The sequence below is a fragment of the Quercus lobata genome, chromosome 12 (assembly GCF_001633185.2).
Source record: "Quercus lobata isolate SW786 chromosome 12, ValleyOak3.0 Primary Assembly, whole genome shotgun sequence".
Lineage (NCBI taxonomy): Eukaryota > Viridiplantae > Streptophyta > Magnoliopsida > Fagales > Fagaceae > Quercus > Quercus lobata.
Window position 1 is genome coordinate 26,073,057 of NC_044915.1, and position 18,440 is coordinate 26,091,496.

Genomic DNA, 18,440 nt, shown 5'->3' on the forward strand with positions numbered 1-18,440 from the left:
TTTTGAAGTTCATTATCAAGATTTGTTGTGTTGCAAAATTGAACATCATTTTCTTCTAAATTATTTTGGTGAATTTCTTGCTCATTTGTGATATTTTCATCTAAATTTTGTGTTATATTTTGTTTATTACTAATAAAAAATTTATCCATTGATCTTTTTTGAGACTCAATTAATTTTTCTTCTTTTTTTATTTTTTTAAGTTTTTCATATTCAGATGCATATTTTCTAGTAGACATTTCTAATCAAACAATATATTTATAAATACTAAAATAAAAAATAACTTTCAAGTGTAGAGTAAATGAGAAATAGAACCTGATTTATATAAAAAATATTGTTGTAGTTTTACTGAACAATAACAAGTTTTTAGCAATCTTAGCCTGCATAAATTAAAAAAAAATTAAGCACAAGTATAACAAAAATTTAAGCACAGCCAAAAAAAAAAAAAAAAACCTTGAAGGCCCAAACTTAACGCCCAGTCCAGGGAGGGTCCAGGCAGCCATAATGATAAAGTGATAAGTGATAAACAAAGTTACAAAGCAGCCAGGGAGGGCCCAAATAAACAAAGTTATCTTAAGTTCTTAACAAAGAAAAGCCCAAATATTTATAATTTTATACCTGATTCCTGAACCTCAGAACCTGATACGGTGAGGTTAGCAGTTGAGACTTGAGAGAGGCGGAGAGCAGAGAATCAGAGAGAGGCTGAGGCAGATGAGACCAGACTGAACAGTGGAGACTGGAGACTGGAGACTGGAGAGAGGCGGAGAGCAGAGACTAGAGAGAAAGGTAAAATTTGTAGGGTTTTGATTTGTGATTGTTTTGTGGTTAATCTCTTAGACCGGATTTGTAGTTTATCTGGTTGATTTTTGGTCAATGATTTTGTTTAGAACCAATGTTTAATGGGATTTACCAAAATTTTTGTTTTTTTGGCTAAAAGGATGTGCCAGATTATTTTTGTAATTCATTTGAAACTCAAATTTTCCTCTACTACCCGGTTGGTTCTTTTCTAAAATTTTGGGGGCCTTAGGCAATTGCCTAACTCGCCTAAGGGAAGGGCCGGCCCAGCTAAGACTCTTAGCTGACTCACATAGGGGCAAACACAGAAAATCCATGTTAATGTGATGTTAAGGAATTTTTTTTGTTGTTAATTGAAACCATGCACATTTATTTAGCCTGTCCATTATTGTAGGATTAATATTGTTTGGGTTTCTTGGCCAATAAGCTCAAATGGCTCTTTGTACCCTTGTCAAAGCAAGGTGGAGGGTTAGTTCATGGGTTCCAGACCTACTAGGTGCATATGTAATGACAATATATATATATATATATATATTTATAAATTTTTTGGGTTTCTTACGTGCGTTTGGATGTAGCTTTTTGCTAATTGCTTATTTGCTGAAAGTTTGTTAAAGTATAGTTGCACCTATAAGCTAAAAAGCTAGAAGAAAAAACTGATGGCCATGTTATTCTTAGAATGCTTTTTTGCATTCGGGAGCTTGAAAGGTTTCATGTGCTACCCCATCCTCCAGTGTTTTCATTTGAGTGTCTCACACTTTAAATGGGATTTTTAGCTTCCCAATGCATACTTGTAAAAGGATATTTACCTCATGACATTTTCTATATATCAAGGTTTTCTATCTAAAGGCATCTCCATTGGAATTGGTAGATCACTTTCATTGACTGACACTTAGGGCCTGTTTGGATTGAGTAGAGTTGGCCAAAAATTGGTGCAATTTCTAGCCAACTTTACTCTACTTTTCCTCTACTCGCCCTCCTTCCCCCTTAATCCAAATTGGCCATTAGGTTCTATCCAAAATACTTCTTCATTAATTGAACCACATTAGCAAAACCTGGCCTACCTTACTCCTAACAATTTTGAAAATTAGTTGCTTGTCTTTTGCCTTGTTGGGTACTTATTCCCAATTATTACCTAATAGTTGTACCTTATATCTGTGCCATCAAGATTTAATAAGTAGTTTGATTCTTCGAGAGGCGATATTGTAGCACCTTATATTGGTGCCATCAAGGTTAAATAAGTAGTTTGGTTCTACCAAGAACCTTGTAGCTTAAGTGACACTTCCTAGTGTTGCCTACAAAGACATCTAGGGTTCGAATCCCCCCTCCCCCAACTATAGAATTATTCCCCAAAAAAAAAAAAGTTGTTTTGTTCTCCGAGAGGAGGTATTGCCTCTATGATTTTACCTTTTATCTGTGCCATCAAGTTTAAATAAGTAGTTTGGTTCTCTCAGTTCTTTGAGAGGAAGTATTGCCTCTGTGGTTTTACCTTCTATCTGTGCCAACTAGTTTAAATAACTAGTTTGGTTTTCTGAGAGGAGGTATTACCTCTGTGGTTGTACCTTATACCTATGCCATCAAGGTTAAATAAGTAGTTTGGTTCTCTGACAGGAAGTATTCCCTCGTACCTTATATTTGTCCCATCAAAGTTCAATAAGTGGTTTTTAGTATTGCTGAGTCCATAAAGATCATTATTCACAAGGTGATGATGGTCAATAATGCTGGATAGGAGTCAAAGAAAAACCAAATTTCTTGTGATCCTTGAATTGTGTGTTTCTAAAATTACTTTGTTTCGCATGTCCTCATTTTAAGTTGACTTCACTAATGTTTTAGGGTCAATAGATGAGTGCATAAGAACTAAGAATAGTCAAATCCCTCTGCTGCAACCTGCAGAAACCTGAAAAAATTTGGATTGATAAGATGGCTTTTAAACCAGTATTATAATTGCTGTTAGCGCTTGCTAGACAAGTATGCTTATGCTCTCTAAGTGTGGATTGCTAGACGATAATGCTACCTACCAGATAAAAGTTTTGGATTGATAAGATGGTTATTGAACCAGTGTGTGTGCCCTGCTTTCTTCTTTATAAGTTAGAAAAGTGAATGTATTCCAGTACTTGTCCTAGCATGGCCCTTGGGAATAGGCTCATGCTAGATCACATTGTCAGAATGTGGTTGGCTACTTATAAAGGTAAGAAGTTTTATCTTTACACAGGAGGGGGAAACATGATAGGACTTGGGAGGTTGTCGTGTAGATTCTAAAGGTTTAAAGTGTCAATACCTGGTGAATATTATGAGGCAAAGGTGCAAATGAATTTGATGTGAACAGAAGAGCATAAGAAATTCCAAGCTTTTGACTATCTGAAGCATAGTTTTCTATGGGTTTGAAGGAAATTGTAGGATTTCATTGCCACCCCCAACAATGGGGCAAACTTAGCTTTACAACTGTGATAAGATGCATCCTTGAAAAAGATGGACAAGCATTTTGCATAATTGCTTTGCCTTAGGGCCTATTTGCAAGTGACTCATTATGTTTTTCTTCAACAATAGACAAATTTATGCGTACATGATTTCAATTGTTCAAGACACAATGTGTCTAACTTCAACTTCAGGTCAATGTTTTAACCGTAGTTGAAGATATAGTTCTTTTTCTTAAGCAACATTTTCACCCCTGGTATTGGCATTCTCCATGGTGGTTTCAGCTCTGTTAGAAATTGGGGCTAAGGATTTAGCCAAACCTTGATCATTCATTTAAAATAGACAGTTGAAAATGTGACATTTATGCAAAATGCTACAATTACTTATGTGGCCATCAAAACACTACCATCTGTCAAGCTAATGGGCATTTAGTGCTGTTTCCTCATCATCATGACGAAGCTATTATCTTTGTCAGTATGGTCTATAGCTTCAGAGCGTGAGCAGGGGGAACTCTTGAAGACTAGTTATGCATCTTATTTTGGAGAAGAGTTTGGGATCTTCACAGATGGCAACACACTGGTGGCCACAGAAGTTGTTTTTGTTTTGCTTATGTGTCATATTTTCAACCATCTATTTCAAACTAACATTTAATATTTGGCTAAATACACAATGTCATATTAGCCCCTGGCTCCAGCAGAGCTGAATCCCTCCACATCAAACATTGAAGGCTTCTTTTGGCAAAAGCATGGTTGACACTAAATATTCTATTCATTCTATCTTTATTTGCTTGTAATTATGTCTCTTCATTCAAGCTGTTACTCATTTGGTCCCTGATTGCTGGCAAGAAAACCTGCTTTAAAATTTGAAATTATATAACATCTATATGTGGTGCACCCTACGTTTACCTAAACTCACTCACTTTTTCCTAATTTTGTAATGGCGACTTCCTTTTGTGCTTAACATACATTTTATGAAGAAGACTTAATTTATATTGCATTTTAATCTCCTTTGTATGAGCATGGGTGTTGAAAATCTTAATTGCTAATTTGCTGCTACTATTATGCAGCTTGCAGAAAAAAGCCATGTTGGAAAATGAGGCAAACCCAACTCTCAGCAAGTCAACTGGCTTGCCTCGGAAGCGTTTCTACAGAGCAAGAGCGCACAGCAACCCATTAAGTGATTCTCACTTCCCAGTACCAACCTCCCCTTGTCATGTCGACTTATCACTTCATTACCCTCAGTTTTGTTCCTCATCTGATCAGATTGATAGTTCCAAAAAGATACAGTTTGCAGATATTGGTTGCGGTTTTGGAGGACTGCTAATTAGTCTCTCAACTCTTTTCCCTGATACCCTAATGATTGGAATGGAACTTAGGGATAAGGTGACAGAGTATGTCAAGGAGCGAATTTTAGCATTGAGGGTGGCAAATCCAGGTCAATACCAAAATATTTCAGTGGTTAGGACAAATTCCATGAAATACATTCCAAATTACTTTGAGAAAGGACAGCTTTCAAAGATGTTCTTCCTGTTTCCGGATCCTCACTTCAAAGAGAAAAATCATCGTCGTCGGGTGATCAGTACACACTTGCTAGACGAGTACGCTTATGCTCTCGGGGTTGGTGGGATTATATATACAATTACAGATGTGGAAGAACTTGGAGACTGGATGAATGCTTGTTTAGAGAGTCACCCCATGTTTGAAGCCCTCACAGAGGAAGAGCTTCAAGCAGATCCAGTTGTAAAGCTCTTGAGTTCTGCAACAGAGGAAGGCCAGAAGGTTGCCAGGAATGGTGGACAGACTTTCCAAGCAGTTTACAGACGCATTATGCCAGCCACGTGATACATAGGCTGCTCAACTTAGTTGATTTAGCGGATGATCGGCTTGGTAGTGTAGCAGATTCATATATTGTTGAGCTTTTTTAGTCATCATGAGGATTGACTATAATTTTGAATAGATTAGAATAGCAGGAAGAAAAAAAAAATGTAGTTGATTTTGATTAATTTGTTTAAGTTCCATTTGGACTAAGGTTTGGTAAGTTGTTGTTATAGTTGTTATCATTTGGTTTTTGAAAGATGTGGTTTTCCATTTTTGTGTTATTGAAAATACTCCAAACAGTTATTTAATTAACTCGTTCTAATTGTTGTAACGTATGAGTTATAACGTTAAATCGTTGGACAATAGAGTAAAGACCAATGCGTTGAAGAAAAACTAGAATATTTGGGGTTTTTTTTTTTTTTTTTTTTTTTTTTTGGTGGTAAATAAGGATGCTTCAAAAGTCTGAAAGATCAGTACAAAAAATTAGATCCAAAATCTTGATTAGCCGTGTGTAATTTTGTAAATAAGTTCATAAAATTAGTTGCAAAATCTTGATTAGCAATGTATAGGTCTGTAAATAAGTTTATAAGATATAAAATTATTATTTACAGTTAATTGATAATATAATTAATTAATTTCATAGTAAAAATTATATTTTTTGGGGTAAATTACATTTTAAAACATATAATTTTACGGGATGTAACATTATTAAGTCTTATAATTTTAAAAGTAATAAATTAAATTTGACTCATTTAAGTGGAATTATATGGTGCTTGAAATTTAATATGAACTAAGAATTTAATTTGTTATTTTTTGAAATCTAATGGTTTAATTGGTTACTTTTAAAACCATTGACTTTATTTATTTATTTATTTTATAGAAGATAGATATAGGGGGACGGGGATCCAAAACAGCTGATAGGAAAGGTAGGGGCATTTCTGAGGAGATAAATTTCATGAAATATTGGTTGTATATCCTTGGAAAGTACTCACCTAACCTGTGAAGAGGTTGAACTACTACAATTGACAAGGGACCAAGAACTCTACCTAACCTCAGAAAGTCAAGAGTCAAGGGTGAAGGGAGCATAACGCAACTCAAGGAAGAAAAACGGTGACTTGGCACTAAACAAGGAAGAGAAGAAAAAGGAAGGAAAAAACAACCATCCCCTCCAAATTAAGTGCACTGTAACCACTTAGTTGACCGCATTAATGGAGAAATGACCATGAAAAGTGCTCCCATAGCTCATACCTTGGTGTAAAACCTTCTAACAAGGTCTTGATGGGACAAGTACCAAGAAAGTTTGATCCTAACCTTCCAAATGTAAAGTCTAGATGCATTTTAAAGTATATAAAGCCAAGAAACATCTGGATCATAGAGTTCTTTTGGAAAGAGAGAGAAAAAAGAGAGAGATTATCCAATTGTAACACCTTGCTCAAACCAAACCCAAGGACGGACACTTAGCCATTTCAAGGCTTTTTCTAGTTGAATATTTTTACTACACACCTAAGATTGGTCTAATTATCAATTTTTGTCATAGAATGGGTACTGAAAAGTTGACCTTGCATTCCACCTCTAAAAATGAATTGTGTGAGCAAATAGTAATACAATTATAACCTACTTAATTTCTCAATTTTTACTTTTTGCCCTCCACAATAGAAATTCTATTGTATTTTAATTTAAGTGTATATGTATGTGAAGCTTCTTCATGGAGACTTGAACCTTGACTTTTGCCCCCCATCTCACAAGAACTTTGTACTTGTGGAGTGATCATCGCGTCAAGAGTGTGCGATGATAAAACTATAAACTTTAATTAGTTACTTTTTTGCAAGTTAATTTCATTTATTACTCTGAAATTATAGGATTTAATTTGTTATACCCCTGATTAGAAGGATTAAGATGTAATTTTCATATACATGAATTTTAACAACACAAAGTTGGAATCAAATTTATGTAAGTTGTTAATTCAAATAATATAACTTTATTTATAATTTAGTTAAAAATTATTAGAATAGATTTGTAAAACTGCGAAAATTTTTAGTTGTGGTTTTACTATATATGGTGGAAATAAATTAATTAATCAAGTAATTTTTAAACAAACTTGAACTTGTTTCATAAAAAATTAAGGAAATTGCTAATGAAACAAACAAATTTATAAATTGTTGATGTAGTCGGTGGTTATTGATAACTAAAAAGATGGTGTTAGTAGTGGGCCTAAATGAGAACCAGTAAGAATTTGTCATATTAACACTCTCTAAAAATATTGTAAAATAGTTTATACTATAGCATTACTCATAAATTAAGCTAAACTTAAGCTGCATGTAACCAAAGTACTGATGTGAAAAGTTAATGAATGTCTTATTTTAGGAATAATTTTTAGAAACTTTTTTATTAGAAAAAAAAAAAGTAACTAACTTTTTTTTACCATTTTTTACATTTTTCATGAAAAGTGATATTAAAATTTTCCTTATATGGTCTATTAACGAATTCCAAAACTTTTTCTTAAAAATAAAAAATACAAATGCCAAAACTTTCCTTAAATAGTTGATTAAGGAATCAAATCATTTGATTCAAATGCACCTAAGTTGAAACTCCAAATTAAATATAGGCAAAAACACCATTTTGGTCTCTACATTTTGGTGTAACAGTCAATTTGGTCCCTACATTTTGGTAGCGGTCAATTTAGTCCTTGTTATTTTTAACTTGCAATCAATTTGGTCCTTACCATTAAATCATTAACGGAAAATGCATACATGACAAACGTTTTGCATTGTTGGCACACATATGGCTAAAATAATAATATAGAATCAGATAATTAAATATTTAAAAAAAATCCACGTATGCATTTTAATAAAAAAGAAAATTCCTCATCAAACAAAAAATTCTGAAAAAATTAATTGAAAGAAACAAATACAGTAAGTGAATTGAAAAAAGCTCTTCAATTTCTTTTATTTACTTTTGTATTCTTGCATTTTCTCAGTTACCAAACACAATACCCAGCAAACACAGCAATCTAAAGCCAAACACTAATCACACAATTATCAACACTCAAATGTTCTTTTCTATTCTTTCTCTTTTCTTATATTTCCTAGCAAATAGACTCAGACCCTTCTCTCACAGACTAGCTCTCTCTCTCTCTCTCTCTCAGATCGAAGTGGTCATGGTGGAGCTTGGGCTTGATGGGGAATCTCAATCTCGATGGGTCAAGGCAGTGGTGTTGGGCTTGATGGTGGTGGGTCTGCTCAGATTAATTGAGCAACGCGGGTGGGTGTCGAAACGGCAAAGGATTAGGACCCAGATGTGGGTCTTGTGGGATATCATCATATCATCTTCAATTAGTTTAGAGTTTGAGTTCAATTCCAATTGTTATTTCAATGTTAACATTATCAGGCAGTTTAGTGTCTTTTGCTAAGTAGTAGTAGTAGTTGTTGTGAGTCCTTTATTTTTTATTTGAGCCCTTGTTCTTCTGAAGGTTATGTTGTAAATTCTAGTAAAAAACTAGTAGAGCACTCTTGAATAAAATTGTCAGAAAATTATCCCAAATTTGTCCACGGAGTTCATGATTTCCTTAATCAAATCCACACTCATCCATTGCTTATTTTTTGTGTTTCTTTTGTTTTCATTCACTTGCTAGCCACCATAGCCATAGGTAAGGATAATAATATCATGTACATACTCGCGAAGTGGAATCGTTAGAGTGGTGAAAGGATTGATATGGTTTGAGCAAGTTGAGATCTTTTTATTGTTTGTTCGTGATTGGTGTTTGCTAGGTTCTATTTGTGTGTTTAATTTGGTAAAGGTTTTCATAATGTTGGGATTTTCAAATTGCTTTGCGTTTGGGAGGTAAGAAAGTGCAAGAAGAATAGAAAAAGAAAGTAAAAGAAATTGTGGATTTAAAAAAAAATCATTTTCTTTATTTGTTTCTTTCAATTAGTTTTTTCATAATTTCTTGTTTGACGTGGAATTTTCTTTTTTATTAAAATGCATACGTGGATTTTTAAAATATTTAATTATTTGATTTTATATTATTATTTTAGTCATATGTGCGCCAACAATGTAAAATGTTTGTCACGTATGCATTTTTCATTAGTGAATTAACAGAGACCAAATTAACTGCTACCAAAATGTAAGAACCAAATTAACTGATACACCAAAATATTGAGATCATAATTGTGTTTTCATCTTAGGCTGCGTTTGAATCGACTTCAAAGTGATTCCGGAAATGATTTTCCGGAAAATGCATGCGTTGGGCTGTCACGGAAAACATTATTTTCCGGAAAATGATTTCCGGTTGACCACGAATTTTCCCTTTGACCACGGAAATCCATTTCTGCCTTCATTTTCACTTCAATTCACTTCCGGAAAAAGAGAGAGAGAGAGAGAGAGAGAGAGAAGAGAGAGCCCAGATCAGAGAGAGAGAGGGACGATCGCGCCGCTCGTCCGACGATCGCACCGCGCGGACGAGCGGCGCGGTGCACGATCGCGATCGTCGATCGAGCGGCGCGATCGACGAGATCGCGCTGGATCGAGATCGTGATTAACAGCGCGATCTCGCAAATGCGAGATCGCGCCGTCGCGAGACCGCGACGTTGATCGCGATCTCGCCTTCACGAGATCGCGATTTTTCTGGGTTGTGGCTTGTGTTTTTCAGGCGAGATTGCGATTTTTCTAGGTTGTGGCTTGTGTTTTTCAGGCGAGATCGCGATTTTTCTGGGTTATGGCTTGTGTTTTTCTGGGTTTGTGTTTTCCTTCTTCTTTTCCAAACACCAAAAAATATTTTCCGAAAAATTTTTTGAAATGCAACCAAACACACAAAAATATTTTCCTTTTTCGAAAATTAGCATTTCCGAAAAATATGTATTTTCTGGAAAACGTTTTACGGCAACCAAACACAGCCTTAAATAAACTAACTCTGAACTTTTTGTTACAGGTTGTGAGGCCCAAAGAATGAAACCCACAAAAATAACCGACCCGACTCAAACAAAAAGGCTAAAAATAACGCGAACGCGATCTTCTATACACACTACAGGAGCTGAAGAATCTCACAAAAAAAAAAAAATTACAGATATGGCGAGCAACGTTAGAGAAGCCCGAAGGAGGAAGATTATGGAAAGAGGATCCGACCGTTTAGCACTCATTACGGGTCAGATCCAATCCCTTCCTTCTTCTTCTTCTTCTCACGAAGAAATTACAACCGACTCAGACAACCCTTCATCCCAGCCGTTGATTTCCCACACCGCCGCCGGTACTCTCTCTCTCTCTCTCTCTCAATTTGAACCGCTGGGATTATTTTACTTTGCACGAATGTTTTAGATTCAGAAACATGAACTTGGGCTTTATGATAAAATTTCACTGCACAATATATGTCACGTGTAAAGATTCTTTTTTTTTTTAATTAATGGGATTTATTGTTCTTGGTACTATATTTGCTTTTTCGTTGATTTTATTCTATAACGGAATCAATCATGGAATGTTATTATTTCGTATATACAGTGAAATTGTAATGCTACTAATTGGAATTGTAATTGTAATGTTGGAATTTTAACTGCGCAAATTGTAGCTCGATATGACAAGTTTTAGGTAGCTATATTAAAAATAAATTCTCTCACATTATTATCTTCATCAATTTCTCCTTTTTCAAGTATGATTTTTTTTTTTTTTTTTTTTTTTTTTTTTTGGGTGGGGGGGGGGGGGGAAAGTAGAATGCTAAAGCAGTCATGACATAATGTGATTATTAGTATTATGTGATCTGTTTTGGGGGGTTCGAGTTATAGTCCAGCGATAATGGCATTCTTTGTCATGTCCCATGTCTCTATTCGAACCCACCTCGCCCTCCCCCACTATGTGGTCTGTATGGGTGCTTGATATGGTTTCAGGCCTTTTTCTTTTTTTTCTTTTTTTTTTGATGTTGGCATGTCAAAAATGGAAATTTAATGATTCATGTGAAATTGGAGGTCTACATGTGACGTTTGTGTGGGCTGCTTCTGAGATTCTTTAGTTATGGTGTTTAGGGGTGGTTCTGTGCATATACTATTTTGGGTTAGGTTTTATGAATTCATACCCAAGTGAATGAGCCCTTGGAAACAAGGATCAAAGTATGCAAATACAGTGCGTTAGTCTTTAAGGTTGTCTGGAGATCGAAACAGACTAAAGTTTTGGTGGCTAGAAGTAGTAGTAATGTACATATTCTTTTGGACATGGTCTCTAGTTACGAGTGATTGAGTTCATGGAAAGAAGAGTAATACTGTAATAGCACCCGAGTTTAGATCTGGCCTAAATTAAAATAATAAACAAAATGAATTTAAATGTCGTGGTGTTGCTTCCCTTTAAATTTTTTAGTTTCCCTTAGTAAATTATCTCAATGTTCCCTTTCGGAAACCTGAAGAGTAAACTCTATTGTCTCAGCTTTGCCTAACTTGATAGGAAAAAGAGCCATGTGACCCCTTGGGGGGGATTTGTGGGGGAAGGAGACAATGGACTCCTTGCTATGACTTGTTTATTATTGTGAAGTTCTTTTATTCTATGCAAATGGAATTTAAAAATTCATAGTATCACTTAATGCTCACGAGTCCTGATATTCTGCAGTTTCTCCTCATGGTGAGGATGAAGGATCTGGTTCATTCATGGTAAAACATGATCCCATCACCGATGCCTGTCAGACTGATGCTGATATTGGTGAAAGCAATCTAGCACCTCCCTTACGCAAATGTGAGATAAGCGATGAAGCTTTAGGAGCCCGTGCTTCAGAATTCAATGGCAAAGCACAGTCACCTCTGGTCTCATCAATAGATCAAAACTCATCTGCTTCTACTTTGAATTCAGAACAGCATTTAGAGCAGCAAAGACCACAGCATAGATTTTTCACTCCAAATCAAATAAGTTCTGCCATTGCATCATCAGAGCGTACCCGCTTCTTGTGTTCTGTAACTGTAGCCCTTTTAGTTGTGTTATCCTATCTAGGGTTTCCTTTACTAGGCAGCTACGTCATAAAGAGCATGTTAAGCTTTAGGCCACTTTACCTACTTTTGCTAACCAATGTGACAATTGTGCTTGCACGACTTCTTGTTGATAAACAAACAGGTTTTGAAAGGGCAGCCAGAGATGAAAACGAAACCACCTCACTTAACGGATATGGTTGGGCTGAACAAGTAGGTAATACTTTAGAGACAGGTCTGGTGATGCAGAAGGCTCTTGATGCCATTTTCATGGATTGCAGTGTCTATGCAATAATTGTCATTTGTGGACTCTCCCTCGCATCTCTGTTTAGCTAATCAGCTGGTATATTTTTGTTTGTCTGTTTTCATTTATACCAATTCATGTCATTTTACGAATAGATCCTCAATGAAATTGGCCAACTTTTTCTTGAACAATTTCTCTTTAGTGCACGAGTTTCACATGTACTTGCTTTTTTTATTCATGGTGTGTAGTGAATTGAATACACATTTTCAGAATGAAGGAATTGGTCTGCATTAAGCGTAATATTTTCAGGACAATAGAGCAAACATGGTAAATTTGAAGTTGGGTTAATGGAACCCATGCCAGACTGAAAAAGGGTTTTCTGCATGCAGGTTCTGCTTTTCATTAAGGGCATTAGCAACAATATATTAACGAAATCACTTTGTTTTTCTAACAACTTAATTTTACACGCATAAAATTACAATATCCTTATTAAATTTGTTTTTGGTAATGTTGCTTACAGTTTTTCCATGACCTGGGTTCATGATCAGCACAATTTTATTGTAACTAGTGTGAAGATGCTTTGCAGAACATACTTGCCAATGGGTGAGAGAATAGCAACCTAGCCCTTGGATTACGTAAGCTGATAGTAAGATCAACCATCAAATTTAGTGAAATGACTATTTTGTTACATCATATAGACTCTCATATAATTTTCATCTGGTTGGTATTTGAAAAGTCGTGCTTATTATAGTCATTACATATGGTGCATTAGGTTTCGCTTATGTTTAAAATGGTCACAACCAAACTTCATCCTAAAAGGGGCCAAGGCAAAGAAACTGTGTAGGCTTCTGTATTTCCCAGAATTTTAATAACCAACTGCATTTGGTTCTGTCAATTGAACTGTGACTTGGTTTCATTCAACAGACAGCAATCCCTTAAACCACCCTGTTAGTTAACTATACTTGGTTGCAGTTAAGTGGCTGGTTCACCAAGTGAATGTGGTTTTTTGGTTTCATTCAACAATCCCTTGAACTTCCATGGTTGCAGTTAACTGGCTAGTTTACCAGGTGATCAATTTGATAAAATTGGACTGGTTATACATAACTATGATAAGCCCATGAAATTAAAAGCTCATATTATTCTGTATATGGCGCTCTAGCCTCTATTTATTATTTTGTATTATAGTTGCATGCAATTATCCCCCTCATATATTGAAGATGAATCCACCTCCTCATTGACAAACAAAAACTGTAGACATCTTGGTGAAGGCACAACACATGAATTACACCATTAGTGAAAGGGGAGTTAAAAATGAATCCATGACATGCAAATCAAATAAGTATAAAACACAACAAATAACTCACCAGAATTGAATCCTAAATATCCATTAAACAGGATGTCTTTATTTGTTTATTAAAAAGTTGTTTTGGAGCCTCTGACAAAAATCCTTTCAAGTTCTTGTTTTTTCAATTATGGGTAGAATGAGAGCATGGGTTAAGTAGAGGTTGAGGCATTCAAAAATGTGTAACTCTTCCAGTTTTGGTGTGGAAATAATTTTCAAGCAAGTTTGACCTTTCTCTTCTCTGCATTTTTCACTTAAAAAAACCAGCTCTGATGTAATGCAAATAAGTTCTTGCATAAGAGAGAAGTTAAAATGATTAGTAAAAGTGCAAATTGTGCTACAATTTCTGACTAGTACCCCATCTTGATCTTAACACTTTAACTAATATCCTCATATGCAACTTCTATCATATCATCAGTACTGTCATGATGCAAAGCCAGCAGCTCTAGCATACAAAAGATATCTTTCGAAAATGGTTTTGAATCGTCACCTGATGCAAATTCTTGAACCGCATTGTTAACTTCAATCAAGCTGCATCCTGGTGTTTTCTTCATGCTCTTGCTTCTTATGAGTTTCCTCATCCTTGACACACCATCCCACTTCCCAAGATCTGCATAAATATTGGAAAGCAACACATAGTTCCCTGTGTCATCTGGTTCAAACTCCAGAAGGTGCTCCATAGCAATAATAGCAATCTCAATATTGCAATGAGTTCTGCAGGAACTTAACAAAGAGCCCCATATCTTTGAATCTGGCTTCATTTGCATCTTCTTTATTGTGTCAAGAGCCTGATCAAGGCGCCCAGAGCGTCCAAGAAGATCAACTAAACAACCATAATGCTCAATTTCTGGCTCTATATGATAGAATTTTCTCATGGAATCAAAATATTTTAATCCCTCATCCCACAAACCAGCATGGGTGCAGGCCGATAAAATACCAAGAAAAGTAATACCATTTGGTTGAACCTTTGCTCTCTGCATATCTTGAAAGAGTTCAATTGCTTCACGAGCTTTCCCATGATTTGCTAGACCTCCAATCATGGTACTCCAAGATATCACATCCCTCTCAACCATTTTACTAAACAATTGCAATGCTTGGTCAATGCAACCACATTTGGCATACATTTCAATCAATGCATTACAGATATTAGTCTTACGTGACAACCTTTTTTTATCTGCATAAATGTGAATCCATTTCCCAACCTCAAGGGCTCCAAGCTGCGCACATGCTGGCAAAACAGACACAATACTAATCTCATCAGGTTCAATACCAACCAGTTGCATTCGGCGAAAAACATCCAATGCATCCACATAGCACCCGATTCGTGCATACCCCGCAATCATTGTTGTCCAAGAGACAATAGTCTTGTTTGGCATATCCTCAAACATTGCTCTAGCCCTTCTCATCTGCCCCAACCTGACATGCCCAGAGAGCAGACTATTCCAAGAAATTGCATCTCTTTCAGTCATTTCGTCAAACACTTTATGTGCATCTATAAAATTATCACACTTGGTATACATATCTATTAGTGCATTCTCTATGATTAAAAGTGACTTTGGCCCAAACTTACACACCTGGGCATGAATCTGCTGACCCAGAAAATGACAGGAAAGCCCCGCACAGCACTTAATCACAAATGGGAATGTGAATCTATCAGGCAAAATGGGATTTTCAGCTTGTGGGTTTGTTAGCATTTGCTTGTACTGGGTGATTGCTATAGTATATCTATTATTATGCGTATAAGCTCTGATCATTGCATTGTACAAAAACCCATTTGGCTCAAGCACTTGCTTGAAGAGCAAACTCGCATACTCTATATCCGCACTGTTGTCGCAGACATCCACCATTTTTGTCACCAAGAAATTGCTCTGTAAAAGTGCGAACTTCAAAATGTGGGCATGGATTTTCTTCAATTCCGCCATGTTTACGCAGTTTCGCAACATGGGCACGAATAGATCTTCCATTTCTCTAATAGCAAAGACGCTGGTTCTCTTTGCCATGAACTAATTTTGTTAAAGATATTTGAGTAAGCAGCTCAGTTGGAAAAATAATGTGTGAGCGACAGAGAATTGCAGGGATACTGAGGAAGTGTTCGAAGAATTTGTTATTTGGTCAAGGATTGCAAACTCATGGGTGTGTAGTGAAAATGGGATTTGAGCTTGATTTGATGTTAAACAATGATCTTATAGATATGTATGGAAAATGTGGTAGAATGGACCTTGCTTGTGCTGTGTTTGATGGAATGCTTGAAAGAAACGTGGTTTCTTGGACATCTCTAATGTGTGGCTACTTACAAAGTGGTAACGCCATCAAGTCATTATTGCTTTTCCGCAAAATGGGATCTTCTGAAATTAAGCCAAATGAGTTCACACTTTCGACTAATCTTAAAGCATCTGGGATTTTGGGCATTATTAAGAATGGAATGCAGATTCATGGTGTTTGTGCTAAAACTGGGTTTGAATGGGTGCCAGCGGTGGCCAATTCTATTATTGACATGTATTCAAAATGCGGAAGAATCAGTGAGGCGGCACGATTGTTTAACATTATGCCAGTTAGGGATCTTATCAGTTGGAATGCGATGATAGCTGGATACGCACTTGAAGGAATTGGTGACAGAGCTCTACTTTTGTTTCGGAAAATGCAAGAACAGGGGGAAGTCCCCGATGAATTCACGTATACCAGCACGTTAAAGGCTTGCAGTGGTCTTGGAGCCATGAGGGAAGGGAGCCAAATGCATGCTTCATTGATCACAAGAGGATTCCCATGCTCAATTCAAACAACTATTGCAGGTGCTCTCGTTGATATGTATGCCAAGTGTAGGAACTTGTTCAAAGCTCACAGAGTATTTGATCAAATTGAACTGAAGAATGTGATATCTTGGAGTGCACTAATCCTTGGTTATGCTCAACAAGGCAATTTACCAGAGGCAATGGACTTGTTTAGGCAGCTCAGGGAAAACCAATATCATGTAGATGGATTTATTCTCTCGGGCCTGATGGGTGTTTTTGCTGATTTTGCCCTTGTAGAGCAAGGCAAGCAAATGCATGCTTACAACATCAAAGTCCCATCTGGTTTAGACATATTAGTGGCCAATTCAATGGTGGACATGTATCTCAAATGTGGGCTAACAGAAGATGCAGAAAGACTTTTCAGTGAAATGCTGGTGAGAAACGTGATTTCTTGGACAGTTATGATCACTGGCTATGGAAAGCATGGTCTGGGAAAAGAAGCAATTCGTCTTTTCAACAAAATGCAGTTGGATAATATTGAGCCTGATGATGTGACTTATTTGGCTGTGCTCTCAGCCTGCAGCCATTCTGGACTCATTGATGAATGTCAAGAATACTTCTCAAGATTGTGTAGTGACCGGCGGATTAAACCAAGAGTAGAGCACTATGCTTGTATGGTTGATCTCCTTGGCCGAGCTGGACGCTTAAAAGAAGCTAAGAATCTTATTGAGAGCATGCCACTAAAACCAAATGTAGGTATATGGCAGACACTTATTAGTGCTTGTAGAGTGCATGGAGACCTGGATATGGGGAGGGAAGTAGGAGACATACTTCTGAGAATGGATGGCAGCAATCCAGTCAATTATGTGATGGTCTCAAATATTTTTGCTGATGCAGGCTATTGGAAAGAGTGTGAGAAAATAAGGGAAACAGTGAGGATAAAGGGGTTAAAGAAAGAGGCAGCACTCAGTTGGTAGAGATTGACAAGGAGGTTCACTTTTTCTACAATGGAGAGGACACACACCCACTTACAGAGAAAATACATGAAGTCTTGAAGGAAATGGAGAAGAAGATTAAAGAAGAGGTGGGTTGTGTTCATGGGGTGTGGTTTGCACCGCATGATGTGGAAGAAGAGTCAAAGGAGGAGAGCTTGAGAGTTCATGGTGAGAAGTTGGCATTGGTTTGTGGTGGGTTGGGAAATGAAGTAAGGAGGGTGATTAGGATTTTCAAGAACTTGAGAGTTTGTGGGGATTGTCATACATTCATTTAAAGTTTGACAAAGTTTTGAAGGTGGTATTCATTGAGAGAGATGCAAATAGTTTTCACAAGTTTGAGGATGGTTTGTGCTCCCTCATGACACAGTTTACTCACCTTGAATTGTATTTTATCGTAGTCTGTTCTCTTGTTCTTACCATGACTTCTCCAAACCCTGCAAAATTGAGAGTTTTGACTTTTGTGCATTGAGTATGATCTATTTGTTAATAAAGATGGTCATTTTATTAGAGAATCTAGGTAGTGAGCCAAATTAGTTATGGTTAATATTTTTCTGCTTATGTTTATACATTAACAGTGGTGCTGAGATAGTCATTTGCTAATTACTATCTTACCAGGTGGGATACTAGTATCTTTTGTGGCGTTACCAGAAGAAGAGATCTATATACTATATAGTAATTGCACAATCACTGCATTTTTGGTTCTATAAGAACAGAAAATGTCAGATTTGTGGGCTGCATTTTTTTATTTTTGGAGGACTGATAATGTCAGATTTCACCGCAAGTAATTTCAACTTTTTTGCCAATCACCCATATCACTTCCCACGTGAAAAAGCAAAGCCACATAAACATACCAACGTTGTTCTTCTATACTACTGTGTAATTCAATTCAATCGGTGGCAAACTTGTAATTAAAGCAAATGTGGCTTCAAATTTATTTTTTATTTTTTGGGTAAAGCTAAGATATAGTCCTTTTCTTAAATAAGGGGAAAAAAATATAGTGTTTTACATCAAGTTACTCAACAAAGTGTTTGAATTTAATTGAGAAACAATTTTTTTTTTAGAATCAGTTCAAACGGGAAACTTATTTAGGGAACAACTTATTTAGCTTTTTATTGAAAATGCACTAAAATATATTTGAAGATGTGAGATGTGAGAAAATGCGGGAAAAAGTAAAGTT

The 18,440-nt window shown here is 36.2% G+C and overlaps 3 protein-coding genes and 1 pseudogene across 4 annotated transcripts; 3 read left to right on the forward strand and 1 right to left on the reverse strand.

Annotated features, from left to right (window-relative positions):
* The first annotated feature begins 570 nt into the window (after nt 1-570).
* Nucleotides 571-5,333, forward strand: LOC115972636 (tRNA (guanine-N(7)-)-methyltransferase). Its single transcript, XM_031092971.1, has 2 exons — nt 571-783; nt 4,271-5,333. Exon 2 carries the CDS (start codon nt 4,287-4,289, stop codon nt 5,043-5,045), a length of 759 nt encoding a protein of 252 aa, XP_030948831.1. The 5' UTR covers nt 571-783; nt 4,271-4,286; the 3' UTR covers nt 5,046-5,333.
* Nucleotides 5,334-9,978: 4,645 nt separating this feature from the next.
* Nucleotides 9,979-12,473, forward strand: LOC115970715. Its single transcript, XM_031090304.1, has 2 exons — nt 9,979-10,263; nt 11,604-12,473. Exons 1-2 carry the CDS (start codon nt 10,086-10,088, stop codon nt 12,287-12,289), a joined length of 864 nt encoding a protein of 287 aa, XP_030946164.1. The 5' UTR covers nt 9,979-10,085; the 3' UTR covers nt 12,290-12,473.
* Nucleotides 12,474-13,623: 1,150 nt separating this feature from the next.
* Nucleotides 13,624-15,553, reverse strand: LOC115970712 (pentatricopeptide repeat-containing protein At2g20540-like). The gene has a single exon (XM_031090298.1). It carries the CDS (start codon nt 15,537-15,539, stop codon nt 13,917-13,919), a length of 1,623 nt encoding a protein of 540 aa, XP_030946158.1. The 5' UTR covers nt 15,540-15,553; the 3' UTR covers nt 13,624-13,916.
* Nucleotides 15,535-17,862, forward strand: LOC115970711 (annotated as a pseudogene). Its single transcript, XR_004087133.1, has one exon. The product of XR_004087133.1 is annotated as a putative pentatricopeptide repeat-containing protein At3g15130 (transcript).
* The last annotated feature ends 578 nt before the right edge of the window (nt 17,863-18,440 follow it).